Source organism: Entelurus aequoreus, linkage group LG17, assembly GCF_033978785.1.
Source record: "Entelurus aequoreus isolate RoL-2023_Sb linkage group LG17, RoL_Eaeq_v1.1, whole genome shotgun sequence".
Lineage (NCBI taxonomy): Eukaryota > Metazoa > Chordata > Actinopteri > Syngnathiformes > Syngnathidae > Entelurus > Entelurus aequoreus.
In genome coordinates this window covers 2,432,624-2,452,386 of record NC_084747.1, presented here as the reverse complement: position 1 = coordinate 2,452,386, position 19,763 = coordinate 2,432,624, and the positions used below count along the sequence as shown (strand labels likewise).

The 19,763-nt window shown below is 34.1% G+C and overlaps 1 protein-coding gene across 1 annotated transcript in view; it reads right to left on the bottom strand.

Annotated features, from left to right (window-relative positions):
* Positions 1-19,763, bottom strand: part of LOC133632141 (cyclin-G-associated kinase-like) — an 82,872-nt gene that overhangs the window by 41,802 nt on the left and 21,307 nt on the right. The window contains exons 7-11 of the mRNA XM_062024384.1: positions 18,201-18,290; positions 17,990-18,125; positions 14,896-15,008; positions 9,063-9,141; positions 6,164-6,281 (exon numbers count right to left, since the gene is read on the bottom strand). Of these exons, the coding sequence (XP_061880368.1) occupies positions 6,164-6,281; positions 9,063-9,141; positions 14,896-15,008; positions 17,990-18,125; positions 18,201-18,290 (536 nt within the window). The remainder of the gene's footprint in view (positions 1-6,163; positions 6,282-9,062; positions 9,142-14,895; positions 15,009-17,989; positions 18,126-18,200; positions 18,291-19,763) is intronic.

Sequence of the window (19,763 nt, the reverse complement as noted above, 5' to 3'; positions counted from 1 at the left end):
TGGATCTGCTATTCCCGTTTAAATAAAAAAAATCATTTCAGTAGGCCTTTAAGTATTTATAAAGTGTTTGCATGTATTGATTTATGTAAAATTGTCATTAAATGTAATATTGCCTGACAAAAAGTAATTCAACGTACTATTTTGATATTTACACACGCATATTTGACTAGGATTCCCTTATGAGCAAAACTCAACTTTACATATAATTTAAAAGAACAAAGGTTATAAATTAGCGACAATTAAAACAGCAAAAGAAAGTATAATAATGGTGAAGACAATAAATTAAAATAACTGCTATAAATAAAACCAGACAATTTTTCCATTCAAATCTTTGGGAATTTTTACACTTACGTGTGTTATTAAAATGCAAAAATCCTCACATGTATTGGAGCAAAACATCGCTGGACACTTTTGTATTTTAAGTCAATGAATAACAATTGTGTAAATGTATCAATAAATGTACTTTTGAAAGCTTTATTTTGCTAGCGTAATGTTGCACATTATTGTGAAGGGGGGCAAGTGTTTTGCTGTACTGAGCTTGATGAGTTTTGGGATGATTTAAGGCTCTTTGCATGCATGTTGCGTGGCCCAATGTAAATACAAATAATCATCGTTTCTTCGATTATAACATTTTTACAGTTGTGAGAAACCATAATCAAAATCCGAAAAAAAACGCCCATCCAAGGAGACAAGCAAGCAGCATCTCAAAAACGTAATGTGGTCTTTAACGCACCCTGTAGACCAGGGGTCAGCAACCTTTTTGAAAGCAAGAGCTACTTCTTGGGTAGTGATTAATGCGAAGGGCTACCAGTTTGATACACACTTAAATAAATTGCCAGAAATACCCAATTTGCTCAATTTACCTTTAACTCTATGTTATTATTAATAATTAATGATATTTACACTTAATTGAACGGTTTAAAAGAGGAGAAAACACGAAAAAAAATGACAATTAAATTTTGAAACATAGTTTATCTTCAATTTCGACTCTTTAAAATTCAAAATTCAACCGAAAAAAAGAAGAGAAAAACTAGCTAATTCGAATCTTTTTGAAAAAATTAAAAAAAGAATTTATGGAACATCATTAGTAATTTTTCCTGATTAAGATTAATTTTAGAATTTTGATGACATGTTTTAAATAGGTTAAAATCCAATCTGCACTTTGTTAGAATATATAACAAATTGGACCAAGCTATATTTCTAACAAAGACAAATCATTATTTCTTCTAGATTTTCCAGAACAAAAATTTTAAAAGAAATTCAAAAAACTTTGAAACAAGATTCAAATTTGATTCTACAGATTTTCTAGATTTGCCGGAATAATTTTTTTGAATTTTAATCATAATAAGTTTGAAGAAATATTTCACAAATATTCTTTGTTGAAAAAACAGAAGCTAAAATGAAGAATTAAATTAAAATGTATTTATTATTCTTTACAATAAAAAACATTTTTTTACTTGAACATTGATTTAAAATGTCAGGAAAGAAGAGGAAGGAATTTAAAAGATAAAAAGGTATATGTGTTTAAAAATCCTAAAACCGTTTTTAAGGTTGTATTTTTTCTCTAAAATTGTCTTTCTGAAAGTTATAAGAAGCAAAGAAAACAAATTAATGAATTTATTTAAACAAGTGAAGACCAAGTCTCTAAAATATTTTCTTGGATTTTCAAATTCTATTTGAGTTTTGTCTCTCTTAGAATTAAAAACGTCGGGCAAAGTGAGACCACCTTGCTAGTAAATAAATACAATTTAAAAAATCGAGGCAGCTCACTGGTAAGTGCTGCTATTTGAGCTATTTTTAGAACAGGCCAGCGGGCTACTCATCTGGTCCTTACGGGCTACCTGGTGCCCGCAGGCACCGCGTTGGTGACCCCTGCTGTAAAGACTCCAGGGAAATTAAACGAGGCTGCAGGAACCTGGGAAAAGCTTTAGGGCGAGCCGCCGTGAAAGTGCTTGATTTGATATGCACCCTAAATCTTGATTAAAAGTGGATTAATTGTGCAGCCCTACTATTAGTTTCTTTTTACACCCGTTGGACGTTTCGTTGTACTTTAAAAGGTTTTACCAGGAGGCCGGTTGGAATCTTAAAAAGATGGCTTCCAAAGGAAACGTTCGACTGCAGAGGTTCCACTGTCATTTTCATAACTTCCAGTTGAGAGAAATATGAAAAATGTTGGCAACACGAGAGCTCACAACACAATGACATTATGTTGCAATGAAGGAGAACGTGTTCTTGTTTCAGAGGAAAGACGGTCGATGTGTGAATAAAGACGATACAACGGTACCTGGGTATACGATTTGTACATTTTACAATTCGTACTTACTAAACCGTCCCATGTGTGCTGTCTGTAGGAGTGTTTTCATGCATATTTGTACGTGCCATCGTAATGTAACCAAGCTAGCGTCGTTAGCATCGTTTACGAGTGTCTGTGTGAGTATCGTTAACTTACAACGGCATTTTTTTGGTATTGTTTCAGTTTGACAAATTCCTCAGTAAACTCACCCAAACGTCACCGTGGAGTTATTGAGTCTGTTTAGCTGATTGGAGAGCTAGCTTGCGCAGCCAGCGGGTCCATGACGATGACTTCTGTTTTGTTTGATCAGCCGGTTTTACTGCCGCGTTACAGACACCGTTTGGAAACAATTAAGGTATGTGAATAAACATTTACAAAATCTTTCTGTGTAGATAACTCATGTCACAACGTAAATATAAAACATGTCCATGTTTTAGAGGAAAGACGGTCGATGTATGAATAAAGACGATATAATGGTACATCGGTAAACGATAGCCCGAGCTAACGTGATGGAAATGTTCACCAAGATGTTAGCGTGCACCATTGCGCAAATTAAACTGTTGTACTTGACTTTTCTGACAAAATTGTGCCAGGGAATTTAGAAGCATTCAAATTTCGATTCACATCTTTGCCAGAATCGCTAGAGCAGGGGTCACCAACGCGGTGCCCGCGGGCACCAGGTAGCCCGTAAGGACCAGATGAGTAGCCTGCTGGCCTGTTCTAAAAATAGCTCAAATAGCAGCACTTACCAGTGAGCTGCCTCTATTTTTTTACATTTTATTTATTTACTAGCAAGCTGGTCTCGCTTTGCTCGACATTTTTAATTCTAAGAGAGACAAAACTCAAATAGAATTTGAAAATCCAAGAAAATATTTGAAAGACTTGGTCTTCACTTGTTTAAATACATTTATTCATTTTTTTACATTGCTTCTTATAACTTTCAGAAAGACAATTTTAGAGAAAAAATACAACCTTAAAAATGATTTTAGGATTTTTAAACACATATACCTTTTTACCTTTTAAATTCCTTCCTCTTCTTTCCTGACAACTTAAATCAATGTTCAAGTCCATTTATTTTTTTTATTGCAAAGAATAATAAATACATTTTAATTTAATTCTTCATTTTAGCTTCTGTTTTTTCGACGAATATTTGTGAAATATTTCTTCAAACTTATTATGATTCAAATAAAATAAGAATATTCTGGCAAATCTAGAAAATCTGTAGAATCAAATTGAAATCTTATTTTAAAGTCTTTTGAATTTCTTTTAAAATTTTTGTTCTGGAAAATCTAGAAGAAATAATGATTTGTCTTTGTTAGAAATATAGCTTGGTCTAATTAGTTATATATTCTAACAAAGTGTAGATTGGATTTTAACCTATTTAAAACATGTCATCTAAATTCTAAAATTAATCTTAATCAGGAAAAATTACTAATGATGTTCCATAAATTCTTTTTAAAAATTTTTCAAAAATATTCGAATTAGCTAGTTTTTCTCTTCTTTTTTTCGGTTGAATTTTGAGTTTTAAAGAGTCGAAATTGAAGATAAACTATGTTTCAAAAATTTATTGTCATTTTTTTCGTGTTTTCTCCTCTTTTAACCGTTCAATTAAGTGTAAATATCATTAATTATTAATAATAACAGAGTTAAAGGTAAATTGAGCAAATTGGCTATTTCTGGCAATTTATTGAAGTGTGTATCAAACTGGTAGCCCTTCGCATTAATCACTACCCAAGAAGTAGCTCTTGCTTTCAAAAAGGTTGCTGACCCCTGCACTAGAGAGACTGAAGTTTATGCATTTTTTTCAAATAAACAGAACGGTAATATATTCCAGACCTTCCATGGTGGTATTTAAGGCTACGTTCACACTGCAGGGTGATTGATTTTTTTTGTCAAAACCAAACTTTTCAGTGGTCGTTCACATTAAAACAAAAACAACTTGATTTCTAATGTGAATGCAAACTGACCCGCGCACTGAAATGTTTACGGAAGTAAACACGGCTTCCACACGAGTCGGTCTCTGTATTGCCGCATTTTTGGCAAGTTCCAGGAATTTATGCAATCAAAGCCAACATTTTCCGAACCGAATTTTCTGCGCGAAGAGGACAAGTATTTTGGCTCTGGCAGTTTTAAGCAGGGATGTCCGATATTATCGGCCGATAAATGCGTTAAAAGGTAATATCGGAAATTATCGGTATCGTTTTTTTAATTATCGGTATCGTTTTTTTTTGTTTTTTTTTTAATTAAATCCACATAAAAAACACAAGATACACTTACAATTAATGCACCAACCCAAAAAACCTCCCTCCTCATTCACACAAAAGGGTTGTTTCTTCATGTTATTAATATTCTGCTTCCTACATTATATATCAATATATATCAATACAGTCTGCAAGGGATACAGTCCGTAAGCACACATTATTGTGCGTGCTGCTGCTCCACTAATAGTACTAACCTTTAACAGTTAATGTTACTCATTTTCATTAATTACTAGTTTCTATGTAACTGTTTTTATATTGTTTTACTTTCTTTTTTTATTCAAGAAAATGTTTTTAATTTATTTATCTTATTTTATAATTTTTTTTTAAAAGTACCTTATCTTCACCATACATGGTTGTCCAAATTAGGCATAATAATGTGTTCATTCCACGACTGTATATATCGGTTGATATCGGTATCGGTAATTAAAGAGTTGGACAATATCGGAATATCGGATATCGGCAAAAAGCCATTATCGGACATCCCTAGTTTTACGGGATATTTTGCTTCTATGCCTAATTGAAGAGTGCGTCTGTTGGCGAGCAATCGGAGACAGGAATAGGGGAACGCTCACGTGAATTCCCTAAAACATTTTATTTTCACCTGTTTTCTGCTCCGTCGTCAGCTATTTATTTTGTAAGCGTCTACTTTGGCAAATAATGATGACGCTTATCGCGTTTTGATGCCGTTGGCGAAGGATAAATGCGACCTGAGTGCGGGAGTTGAGGACGCATCGCATATATACTACCGTTCAAAAGTTTGGGGTCACGTTGAAATGTCCTTATTTTTGAAGGAAAAGCACTGTACTTTTCAATGAAGATAACTTTAAACTAGTCTTAACTTTACAGAAATACACTCTATACATTGCTAATGTGGTAAATGACTATTCTAGCTGCAAATGTCTGCTTTTTGGTGCAATATCTACATAGGTGTATAGAGGCCCATTTCCAGCAACTATCACTCCAGTGTTCTAATGGTACAATGTGTTTGCTCATTGGCTCAGAAGGCTAATTGATGATTAGAAAACCCTTGCGCAATCATGTTCACACATCTGAAAACACTTTAGCTCGTTACAGAAGCTACAAAACTGACCTTCCGTAGAGCAGATTGAGTTTCTGGAGCATCACATTTGTGGGCTCAATTAAACGCTCCAAATGGCCAGAAAAAGAGAACTTTCATCTGAAACTCGACAGTCTATTCTTGTTCTTAGAAATGAAGGCTATTCCACTAAATTGTTTGGGTGACCCCAAACTTTTGAACGGTAGTGTATGTGAATACGATTCATATCCACATGCAAAAAAGGCCTGGGTCGGATATGAAACATTTGGATTTGCACTGTTCGAACGGACATGAAAACAAATCAGAAATGGGTCGCATATGGGCAAAACAAACGGGAATTGACCTGCAGTGAGAACGAGGCCTACAGCATTTGACAAGATTTTGACGGCATTTGAGACATTTGAAGGTCTCAAATTCAAATGACTGGATTTCCGTTCTTTTAAGACCAAGCAGGCACTCTCCCGCTCCAGTCTCGGCACTTGGGAGGAACAGGTTATCGCCGTTGTACGTTGAAAATGTAGCTCGACGCCGGCAAAGGACGCAGCGCCTTACCTGGCGACTGACTGGATAACTTTGGACGAGGTGTCCTTGATGTTGGTCAGGAAGCGTTCCGTTCCTCCCTTGAGGATGTCCAGGAAGCCGCTGCCGGACTGATCTGGATCGTAGATGCCTTTAGGACCGAGAAGAAATGTTAAATACGACAGAATGGATCCTGAGTTACAACACTATACACACGAGGGCTGGGCGATACGGCTGAAAACTGTATCACGATACATGTTTTTTATATTGATCAATATCAATCATTGATTCATTTATTTTTTTACTCACTTAAGTCAGTGTTTTTCAACCACTGTGCCGCGACACTAGTGTGCCGTGGGAGATGATCTAATTTCACCTATTTGGGTTAAAAATATTTTTAGCAAAGCAGTAATTATAGTCTGCAAATGATGTGTTGTTGTTGAGTGTCGGTGCGGTCTAGAGCTCGGCAGAGTAACCGTGTAATACTCTTACATATCAGTAGGTGGCAGCAGGTAGTGTCGGAGCCAAAATTCCTTATTTGTTTATATTGTTTTTATTTTATTTTCTCTAAATTGATTGTTGGGTTCAGCATGTTCAGATTGCTCCGCCCACTTCCTGTTAAGAACCAGGAAGTGTTGACAGGGAGGGGACTGTTGTTATGGTGCAGTTACCATGGTAGCCTCCATAAATTGGGCACAGGTGTGAGCATGGGCAGGGCGATTGGAGGACAAACAGTTTTGGACCGTGAGCGTGGTCGTGGTCGTGGTCGTGTTCGTGACAATGTTGTGACAATGTTGTGACAATGTGCCATTCAAGGTTAGCATACTTTATGTTATATAACTTACATTTGATTTCATTTAGATAGCTGGAATAAAAGGATTGTCATATCCAAACACAGTTCTACAGTGCTGGACATTCTATCATTTACACGCGTCAAACTGGTCAACACAGTCGCCCTCGGTACCAGCCCAAAGGTAAGGGCTGTACAGGTAGATAATTGCTTTGTAGATGTCGGGAACAGCGGGAGGCAGCGTGCAGGTAAAAAGGTACCGAATGCTTAAACCAAAAATAAGCAAAAGGTGAGTGCCCCTAAGAAAAGGCATTGAAGCTTAGGGAAGGCTATGCAGAACAAAACTAAAACTGAACTGGCTACAAAGTAAACAAAAACAGAATGCTGGACGACAGCAAAGACTTACTGCGGAGCAAAGACGGCGTCCACAATGTACATCCGAACATGACATGGCAATCAACGATGTCCCCGCAAAGAAGGATGAAAAAACAACTGAAATATTCTTGATTGCTAAAACAAAGTCGATGCGGGAAATATCGCTCAAAGGAAGACTTGAAACTGCTACAGGAAAATACCGAAAAAAGAGGAAAAAGCAACCAAAATAGGAGCGCAAGTCAAGAAGTAAAACACTACACACAGGAAAACAGCAAAAAAGTGCAAATAAGTCAGGGTGTGATGTGACAGGTGGTGACAGTACACCTACTTTGAGACAAGAGCTATAGTGATGCATGCTTGGTTATGCTTTATGCAAAACAAATGGGACAAAGTTTGGGGAGATTTTGACAAGGTGGGGGCTGATTATGAATAATAATATGTTTATGGATCTGCTATTCCCGTTTGAATAAGAAAATCACATTTCAGTAGGCCTTTAAGTAATGGGGCTGGTTATGAATAATATGTTAATAACATAAAAAAAGATAATATTTAGACCAAAAAAAATGCAGCATAAAACAAATGGGACAAAGTTTGTGGAGATTTTGACAAGATGGGGGCTGATTATGAATAATATGTTAATAACTGAAAAAAAGATAATATTTAGACCAAAAAAAATGCAGCACAAACAAATGGGACAAAGTTTGTGGAGATTTTGACAATGTGGGGGCTGATTATGAATAATATGTTAATAACATAAAAAATGCAATATTTAGACAAAAATAATTGCAGCATAAAACAAATGGGACAAAGTTTGTGAAGATTTTGACAAGGTGGGGGCTGATTATGAATAATATGTTATTAACTGAAAAAAAGGTAATATTTAGACAAAAAAGTGCAGCACAAACAAATGGGACAAAGTTTGTGGAGATTTTGACAAGATGGGGGCTGATTATGAATAATAATATGTTAACATAAAAAATTTAATATTTAGACAATAATAATTGCAGCATAAAAGAAATGGGACACGTTTGTGGAGATTTTGACAAGGTGGGGGATGATTATGAATAATAATAATATGTTAATAACTGAAAAAAAGATAATATTTAGACCAAAAAGAGTGCTGCAAAAAGAAATGAGAAAGTTTGTGGATATTTTGACAAGATGGGGGCTGATTATGAATAATAATATGTTAATTACATAAAAAACTAAAATATTTAGCCAAAAATAATTGTAGCATAAAACAAATGGGACACGTTTGTGGAGATTTTGACGAGGTGGGGGCTGATTATGAATAATAATATATTAATAACACAAAAACTATAATATTTAGACCAAAAAATGCAGCAGAAAAGAAATGGGACACGTTTGTGGAGATTTTGACAAGGTGGGGGATGATTATGAATAATAATAATATGTTAATAACATAAAAAAAGATAATATTTAGACAAAAAAAGTGCAGCACAAACAAATGGGACAAAGTTTGTGGAGATTTTGACAAGGTGGGGGCTGATTATGAATAATATGTTAAGAACATAAAAACTATAATATTTAGACAATAAAAATTGCAGCATAAAACAAATGGGACACGTTTGTGGAGATTTTGACCAGGTGGGGGCCTTGCCAGAACATGTATTTCACAATAACTTCAAAACAACAACGGCACAATGTTAGCGCAACATAATGGTGGCGTTGATGTAATATTTGCAGTGCTAACTTCCCGCCATCCGATCAACTTAGACCTTCAAGCACGCTCCACACGACACTCACCTGGATTGCCGTGGACGGTGTGGATCTGCGGAGGCGCCGGGGATCCGTTGTTGCCGAATCCTCCGTTTTGCTCCAGCAGCTGCAGACATTCATAGCCGTCATAGGCGGGCCGCCAACAGTAGTAGGCAGTCAACATGGCAACTAATCTTACAAAGTCCTAATAATGGCTGTCAATGACAACACCTTGCTTTCTCAGTGCAACACATCCAAAAAAAACAATCCTTTCGGAAGAGTCCGGAAGGTAAACTGGGATATTGTCCGGTCTTGCCGTCCCTCGGTGGTCAGACGAGAGTGGAGCTCTCAACACGTCTGGAGGCGGACAATAATCTCCTTATGGGAAACCCCTTCTTAAAACTAATCAGATTACCCCCCTTCGCTCTACACACACACTCTACACCAGTGGTCACCAACCTTTTTGAAACCAAGAGCTACTTCTTGGGTAGTGATTAATGCGAAGGGCTACCAGTTTGATACACACTTAAATAAATTGCCACAAATAGCCAATTTGCTCAATTTACCTTTAACTCTATGTTATTATTAACAATTAATGATATTTACACTTAATTGGACGGTTTAAAAGAGGAGAAAACACGAAAAAAATGACAATTAAATTTTGAAACATAGTTTATCTTTAATTTCGACTCTTTAAAATTCAAAATTCAACCGAAAAAAAGGGGGAAACCTAGCTAATTCGAATCTTTTTGAAAAAAATAAAAAAATAAAAAATTTATGGAACATCATTAGTAAATTTTCCTGATTAAGATTAATTTTAGAATTTTGATGACATGTTTTAAATAGGTTAAAATCCAATCTGCACTTTGTTAGAATATAGAACAAATTGGACCAAGCTATATTTCTAACAAAGACAAATCATTATTTCTTCTAGATTTTCCAGAACAAAAATGTTAAAAGAAATTCAAAAGACTTTGAAATAAGATTTAAATTTGATTCCACAGATTTTCTAGATTTGCCAGAATATTTTTTGGGGAATTTTAATCATAATAAGTTTGAAGAAATATTTCACAAATATTCTTCGTCGAAAAAACAGAAGCTAAAATTAAGAATTAAATTAAAATGTATTTATTATTCTTTACAATAAAAAAAATACATTGACTTGAACATTGATTTAAATTGTCAGGAAAGAAGAGGAAGGAATTTAAAAGGTAAAAAGGTATATGTGTTTAAAAATCCTAAAATCATTTTTAAGGTTGTATTTTTTCTCTAAAATTGTCTTTCTGAGAGTTATAAGAAGCAAAGTAAAAAAATTAATGAATTTATTTAAACAAGTGAAGACCAAGTCTTTAAAATATTTTCTTGGATTTTCAAATTCTATTTGAGTTTTGTCTCTTTTAGAATTAAAAATGTCGGGCAAAGCGAGACCAGCTTGCTAGTAAATAAATACAATTTAAAAAAATCGAGGCAGCTCACTGGTAAGTGCTGCTATTTGAGCTATTTTTAGAACAGGCCAGCGGGCTACTCATCTGGTCCTTACGGGGTACCTGGTGCCCGCGGGCACCACGTAAAACAAAGCTGGTTTTTTTTCTCTTTCAAACTGTCATTGCTCAAAACATAATATTGAATCAAAATCAATGTTATTATGAATTATTGACCTATCCAAGGTTCCCATTACTTCACATCAAATATTACACGAAGGAAAATATTTTTGGTGGAAGATTTTGCAAATTTGGTAAATAAATAACCCCAAAATGTATATTTTGTTGTTTTCTTACTGTACCGAAAATGAACCGAACCGTGACCTCTACACCGAGGTACGTACCGAACCCACATTTTTGTGTACCGTTACACCCCCACTAAATAGCTATTTCTATCTGCAGTCCCTGGTTAAATTAAAGAGATACAGAATCATGCAATAAATGTATACTAAAGCACATAATCATATTAAGAAAAGTCATAAAATGCCCTTTCATTGACACGTACTTATACATTACAACTAGGGATGTCCGATAATGGCTTTTTGCCGATATCCGATATTCCGATATTGTCCAACTCTTTGATTACCGATACCGATATCAACCGATATATGCAGTCGTGGAATTAACACATTATTATGCCTAATTTGGACAACCAGGTATGGTGAAGATAAGGTCCTTTTTAAAAAAATTAGTAAAATAAGATAAATAAATGTAAAACATTTTCTTGAATAAAAAAGAAAGTACAACAATATAAAAACAGTTACATAGAAACTAGTAATGAATGAAAATGAGTAAAATTAACTGTTAAAGGTTAGTACTATTAGTGGAGCAGCAGCATGCACAATCATGTGTGCTTACGGACTGTATCCCTTGCAGACTGTATTGATATATATTGATATATAATGTAGGAAGCAGAATATTAATAACAGAAAGAAACAACCCTTTTGTGTGAATGAGGAGGAAGGTTTTTTGGGTTGGTGCATTAATTGTAAGTGTATCTTGTGTTTTTTATGTTGATTTAATAAAAAAAATCAACAACAAAATAAACGATACTGATAAAAAAAACAGATACCAATAAATTCCGATATTACATTTTAACGCATATATCGACCGATAATATCGGCAGGCCGATGTTATCGGACATCTCTAGTTAGTACTATTAGTGGAGCAGCAGCACGCACAATCATGTGTGCTTACGGACTGTATCCCTTGCAGACTGTATTGATATATATTGATATATAATGTAGGAAGCAGAATATTAATAACAGAAAGAAACAACCCTTTTGTGTGAATGAGTGTAAATGGGGGAGGGAGGTTTTTTGGGTTGGTGCACTAATTGTAAGTGTATCTTGTGTTTTTTATGTGGATTTAATTAAAAAATTTAAAAAAATAAAAAAAATAAACGATACTGATAATAAAAAAAACCGATACCGATAATTTCCGATATTACATTTTAACGCATATATCGGCCGATAATATCGGCAGGCCGATGTTATCGGACATCTCTAGTTAGTACTATTAGTGGAGCAGCAGCACGCACAATCGTGTTCTTACGGACTGTATCCCTTGCAGACTGTATTGATATATATTGATATATAATGTAGGAAGCAGAATATTAATAACAGAAAGAAACAACCCTTTTGTGTGAATTGTAAGTGTATCTTGTGTTTTTTATGTGAATAAATAAATAATAAATAAAAATAAATTTAAAAAAACCGATACTGATAATAAAAAAACCGATACCGATAATTTCCGATATTACATTTTAACGCATTTATCGGCCGATAATATCGGTCTCTCTAGTAATATACACTACATTTTGAGGTGAATGTACATGTCTAATTACAACCAGCCCTCCTTTACATCATAACACAGACAATACACGCTCTCATTCACACCTGTCATCATTTGGAAAAACAACCAGGATTTGAACAGTCACAGCTCACCTGTAAATGCTGAGGGGGGAAAAAAAACCAAGCGTATGCAGTTTGTTGGCAGCCTACAAATGGATTCATCAGATAAACTATATAAGCCAGCTTTAAATAAGTCACAACTTTGCTGCAGGATTTTGGTTATTAGTGGCAGGATTTGTGGCTTTGTGGGCAAAATGGTGAGCGGCTGAGCTGGTGAACGTGAGACGTCAAGCAGGGCGGGTATGGCGGGCTTCACAGGGCACTGAATCCATTACTACAAGACTGTTCAGGTTGTCTGAGAAGACGTTTCTGCAGGTTTCTGGTGCCGCTACTGAAGATACCACAAATGCCAGACTATAAGCCGCTACTTTTTTCCGACCATTTTAACTCTGCGGCTTATCAAACGGTGCACGCTAATAAATTGATGTTTACTTGGCTAACCGCCACAATGCAAATAGTTATCATGAAACACATGCAAAGACGGCGAAATGGTGTGTTATTGTTCGTCACACAGGTACTACACCAGAGGGAGTTCCTCAGACCTCCATTATTAAACCATGAACATGTAAATACACGATTAATAATATTCAGCTTTTCGAAGCTAAAAAAAATAGAAGCTAACCTAGCTACGTAGCCAACGTGATAGCATAGCAGTCTCAAATGCAGATAGAAACTAAATTTAAAAAAACCCTGACTGGATGGATGGACAGAAGATCAAAAATACTATTAAACCATGAACATGTAAATACACGATTAATAATATTCAGCTTTTCGAAGCTAAAAAAATAGAAGCTAACCTAGCTACGTAGCCAACGTGATAGCATAGCAGTCTCAAATGCAGATAGAAACTAAATTAAAAAAAAACCTGACTTGATGGATAGACAGAAGATCAAAAATACTATTAAACCATGAACATGTAAATACACGATTAATAATATTCAGCTTGGCGAAGCTAAAAAAAATAGAAGCTAACCTAGTTATGTAGCCAACGTGATAGCATAGCAGTCTCAAATGCAGATAGAAACTAAATTAAAAAAAACCCTGACTGGATGGATAGACAGAAGATCAAAAATACTATTAAACCATGAACATGTAAATACACGATTAATAATATTCAGCTTTTCGAAGCTAAAAAAAATAGAAGCTAACCTAGCTACGTAGCCAACGTGATAGCATAGCAGTCTCAAATGCAGATAGAAACTAAATTTAAAAAAACCCTGACTGGATGGATAGACAGAAGATCAAAAATACTATTAAACCACGAACATGTAAATACACGATTAATAATATTCAGCTTTTCGAAGCTAAAAAAAATAGAAGCTAACCTAGCAACGTAGCCAACGTGATAGCATAGCAGTCTCAAATGCAGATAGAAACTAAATAAAAAAAAACCCTGACTGGATGGATAGACAGAAGATCAAAAATACTATTAAACCATGAACATATAAATACACAATTAATAATATTCAGCTTTTCGAAGCTAAAAAAAATAGAAGCTAACCTAGCTACGTAGCCAACGTGATAGCATAGCAGTCTCAAATGCAGATAGAAACTAAATTTAAAAAAACCCTGACTGGATGGATAGACAGAAGATCAAAAATACTATTAAACCATGAACATGTAAATACACGATTAATAATATTCAGCTTGGCGAAGCTAAAAAAATAGAAGCTAACCTAGCTACGTAGCCAACGTGATAGCATAGCAGTCTCAAATGCAGATAGAAACTAAATAAAAAAAAACCCTGACTGGATGGATAGACAGAAGATCAAAAATACTATTAAACCATGAACATGTAAATACACGATTAATAATATTCAGCTTTTCGAGGCTAAAAAAAACAGAAGCTAACTTAGATGCGGCGGCGGGCTTACTCACTGCAGTGCGTCTGCTATCCTGCTCAAAACACAACACAACCTCCTGGTGTTGGTGTTGCTGTAGTCCGCCGCTCCACCGATCGCACCTACAACTTTCTTATTTGCAGTCTCCATTGTCCATTAAACAAATTGCAAAAGATTCACCAACACAGATGTCCAGAATACTGTGGAATTTTGTCGAAGAAAACAGAGGTATTTGAATTGGGTCCAAACACTTCCCTTGCCCTCGTGACGTCACGTGCATACGTCATCATACCGCGACGTTTACAAGCGGAAGTTTCCTGGGAAGTTTAAAATGTCACTTTATAAGTTAACCCGGCCGTATTGGCATGTGTTGCAATGTTAATATTTCATCATTGATATATAAACTATCAGACTGCGTGGTTGCTAGTAGTGGCTTTCAGTAGGCATTTAAGTCTTTTCAGCAGGGACAATAAAGTGACTGATGGATTTTGGATAATAAAACATTTGTAATTCATCCCACCCATGTCATTAAGTGGAAGTCATGAGGGATTCAATCAGGCCCTATTAGTTTGCTGCCTAAATGAGCTGAAAGAGGAAGTAAAAACAATGTGCTTGATAAGGAAAAGGCCAATTTGGCGTGGCCTACCTCCGTGATGGGGGACTTGGGGTTGACGTTGCGTGCTGCTGCTATTTCCTGGAGCTGGTTGACTAACTCCGTAATTGAGAGACGCTCCTCCGGGTGCACTTTCAGCATGGAGCCTAGGCAGCAAGGAAGGGAACGGAGAACATCCTTACAACAAGGTTCCAAACACAGAGCAAAGGCAGACCTTTTTGGAAGTATTCTGTTTGACAACTCCAGTTTGCGAACCTTTCCTTTTACGACAGTCGTCACATCTTCTTTTAGCATCTTTTTTTGCAGATTACAATTAAAGTTGCAAGTTGAAGATGAAGTGAAGTGAAGTGAATTATATTTATATAGCGCTTTTCTCTAGTGACTCAAAGCGCTTTACATAGTGAAAACCCAATATCTAAGTTACATTTAAACCAGTGTGGGTGGCACTGGGAGCAGGTGGGTAAAGTGTCTTGCCCAAGGACACAACGGCAGTGACTAGGATGGCGGAAGCGGGGATCGAACCTGCAACCCTCAGGTTGATGGCACGGCCACTCTACCCACCGAGCTATACCGCCCCAATGTTGGGGAGCTCAAGATTCCAGGTCGAGCCGAACGTTTTGATACTTCAACGGTTCCCATCGGATGAAAACTGGACTGTGGAGCGCGCCAAAGTTTTGCGGCGGAATAATAATAAATAGATTGTTTGTTGGTGTCAAATTTTATATGTGTGAATACTTGGACATTCACACATTAATAATAATAGTACAAATAATAATAATAATAATAATAAATGGATTGTTTGTTGCTGTCAGATCTTATGTTTGGGAATGCTTGGACATTCACACAATACTAATAATAATAATAATAATAATAATAATAATAATAATAATAATGAATAAAGGATTTTTGGTGTCGAACCTTATGTATGAATACTTGGACATTCACACATTAATAATAATAATAATAAATAGATTGTTTGTTGTTGTCAAATCTTATGTTTGTAAATGCTTGGACATTCACACATTAATAATAATAATAATAATAATGAATAAATTATTTTTTGGTGTTGAATCTTATATATGAGATCTTTGATCTCAATGGGATTTTACCTGGTTAAATAAAGGCTAATAATAATAATAATAATATGTGAATGTTTGGACAGTCACACAATAATAATAATAATAATACATGTTTTTTTTGGTGTAGAATCGTATATGTGTGAATGCTTGGATATTCACACATTAATAATAATAATAACAATAGTAATACAAATATAAACAATAACATTACTATTAATAAATAGATTGCATTTTGGTGTACAGTTTTATATGTGCAAATGCGTGGACATTCACACAAAAATAATAATAATACAAATAATAATAATAATAAATAGATATTTTTTTGGTGTAGAATCTTATATGTGTGAGTGCTTGGACATTCACACAATAATAACAATACAAATAACAATAATAATAAATAGATAGTTTTTTGGTGTAGAATCTTAAGTGTGTGAATGTTTGGACATTCACACATATAATAATACAACTAATAACAATAATAATAAATAGATAGTTTTTTGGTGTAAAATCTTATATGTGTGAATGCTTGGACATTCACACAATAATAATAATAATAATAACAATAGTAATACAAATATAAACAATAACATTACTATTAACAAATAGATTGCTTTTTGGTGTACAATTTTATATGTGCAAATGCGTGGACATTCACACAAAAATAATAATAATACAAATAATAATAATAATAAATAGATTGCTTTTTGGTGTACAATTTTATATGTGCAAATGCGTGGTCATTCACACAAAAATAATAATAATACAAATAATAATAATAATAATAAATATATATTTTTTTGGTGTAGAATCTTATGTGTGTGAATGTTTGGACATTCACACATATAATAATACAACTAATAACAAAAATAATAAATAGATCGTTTTTTGGTGTAGAATCTTATATGTGTGAATGTTTGGACATTCACACATATAATAATACAACTAATAACAAAAATAATAAATATATCGTTTTTTGGTGTAGAATCTTATGTGTGTGAATGTTTGGACATTCACACACATAATAATACAACTAATAACAAAAATAATAAATAGATCATTTTTTGGTGTAGAATCTTATATGTGTGAATGCTTGGACATTCACACAATAATAATAATACAAATAATAACAGTAATAATAAATAGATAGTTTTTTGGTGTAGAATCTTATGTGTGTGAATGTTTGGACATTCACACATAATACAACTAATAACAATAATAATAAATATATCGTTTTTTGGTGTAAAATCTTATATGTGTGAATGCTTGGACATTCACACAATAATAATAATAATAATAATAACAATAGTAATACAAATATAAACAATAACATTACTATTAATAAATAGATTGCTTTTTGGTGTACAATTTTATATGTGCAAATGCGTGGACATTCACACAAAAATAATAATAATACAAATAATAATAATAATAATAAATAGATATTTTTTTGGTGTAGAATCTTATGTGTGTGAATGTTTGGACATTCACACACATAATAATACAACTAATAACAATAATAATAAATAGATCGTTTTTTGGTGTAGAATCTTATATGTGTGAATGCTTGGACATTCACACAATAATAATAATACAAATAATAACAGTAATAATAAATAGATAGTTTTTTGGTGTAGAATCTTATGTGTGTGAATGTTTGGACATTCACACATAATACAACTAATAACAATAATAATAAATAGATCGTTTTTTGGTGTAGAATCTTATATGTGTGAATGCTTGGACATTCACACAATAAAAACTGGCTTTGTTTATTAAAATCGTACCCAGACATTTAATAAAGTCAAATACAAATAAGGCAACAAGAGAAGTATCCAACACTTCTCTCTTCTAAAGTACATCTTCATTTGTCTGGACAGGACAGATTAATTATTATATATAATAATATATAATAATAAAAATATACATTTTGTCCTTGATTTTTAAAATCAATTAAGAATCATCACGAATAGGAATCGCAATTAATTTGACAATCCATTTTTTTGACAGCGCTATCAGATGGCGCACACGCCGACGTAGGTGGTACGTACGTATGAGGTCGTGATACACGGCGTACTTGGCGTGGTTCTGCGGGATGGAGTACTTCCCGTTGACAATTTGCAGCTTGGCGCCCTCCTCAAAAGGGTGCTGCTTGAAACACAGCAGGTAGAGGATGCAGCCCAGGGCCTGCCTTGCCACAATACACAATCATTACAACACACAAATCCAATCCGCAAAAATAGGTGAAACAAAGAGTCTGACCCAGATGTCTTGTTTCTCGTTGATGGGGTAGTTGGAATACAGGTCAATCATTTCCGGAGTCCGGTACGCAGGAGTGGTGTTCCGCGTGATCTACACGCACACGCGCACACGCACACACGCACACACACACACACACACACACACACACACACACACACACACACACACACACACACACACACACACACACACACACACACACACACACACACGCGTCAACACAAACAGGACCAGTACATTGCTGGGAGTTCAAGTTAGCATGGAATAAAAGAGCAAACAGGTGAAATATAACCAAAAAACTTGCCAAGATGACACTAATAACGCAAAGCTTTGAACCAAAATATAATAATGAAGTAAAATCAATGTTATGAATTATTGATTTATTTAAGGATCCAATTACTTCACATCAAATATCCCACTTTGAATGATTTTGTGGGGGAAATATTGCATATTTTGCGTGCTTGCCATATGAAAAACAAGGTTTTTGTGCAAAAAACAATAATAAAAACTTAAAATCGATACATAGATCTAAAGTTGATCTCAAGACTTAAGCGCTAGAAGTAAAAAATTAATACATTTATTACTTTTTTTGAAACATTTTATGAGTGTGGCCCTTTTCGATCCCCAAAATTTTACTGGCACTTTTTTAACTGTCATTGCTCAAAAAATAATAGTGAAGTAAAATCAATTATTGATTTATTTAAGGATCAAATGACTTCACATCAAATATTCCACTTTGACATTTTTTGGGGGGGAAATATTGCATAATATGTGTGCTTGTCATATAAAGAAAACAAAGTTTTTGTGCATAAAACAATAATACAAACTTATAATCAATGCATAGATCTAAAGTTGATCTCAAGATTTAAGCATTAAACTTTTTTTTTAACATTTTGAATCCCCAAGAATTTTAGCGGCAGTTTTTTTTTAAACTGTCATTGCTCAAAAAGAATAATGAAGTAAAATAAATGTTACTATGAATTATAGATTTATTTAAGGATCCAATTACTTCACATCAAATATTACACTTTGACATTTTGGGGGCGGATGGTATTACATATTTTGTGTGTTTACAATATAAAAAACTAAGTTTTTGTGCATAAAACAATAATAATAAAAAGGTACAATCAACGCATAGTTTTAAAGTGGATCTCAAGACTTAAAAAATTGATACATTTATGACATTTTTATGAACGGTCATTGTTAAAAAATAAAAAAGTTTAAAAAAGAAATAAAATCAATATTATGAATTATTGATTTATTTAAGGATCCAATTACTTCACACCAAATATCCCACTTTGAATGATTTTGTGGGGGAAATATTGCATATTTTGCGTGCCTGCCATATGAAAAACAAAGTTTTTGTGCAAAAAAACAATAATAAAAACTTAAAAATCAATACATAGATCTAAAGTTAATCTCAAGACTTAAGCGCTAGAAGTAAAAAAATTAATACATTTATGACTTTTTTTTTTAAACATTTTATGAGTGTGGCCCTTTTGGATCCCCAAACATTTTACTGGCACTTTTTTAACTGTCATTGCTGAAAAATAATAATGAAGT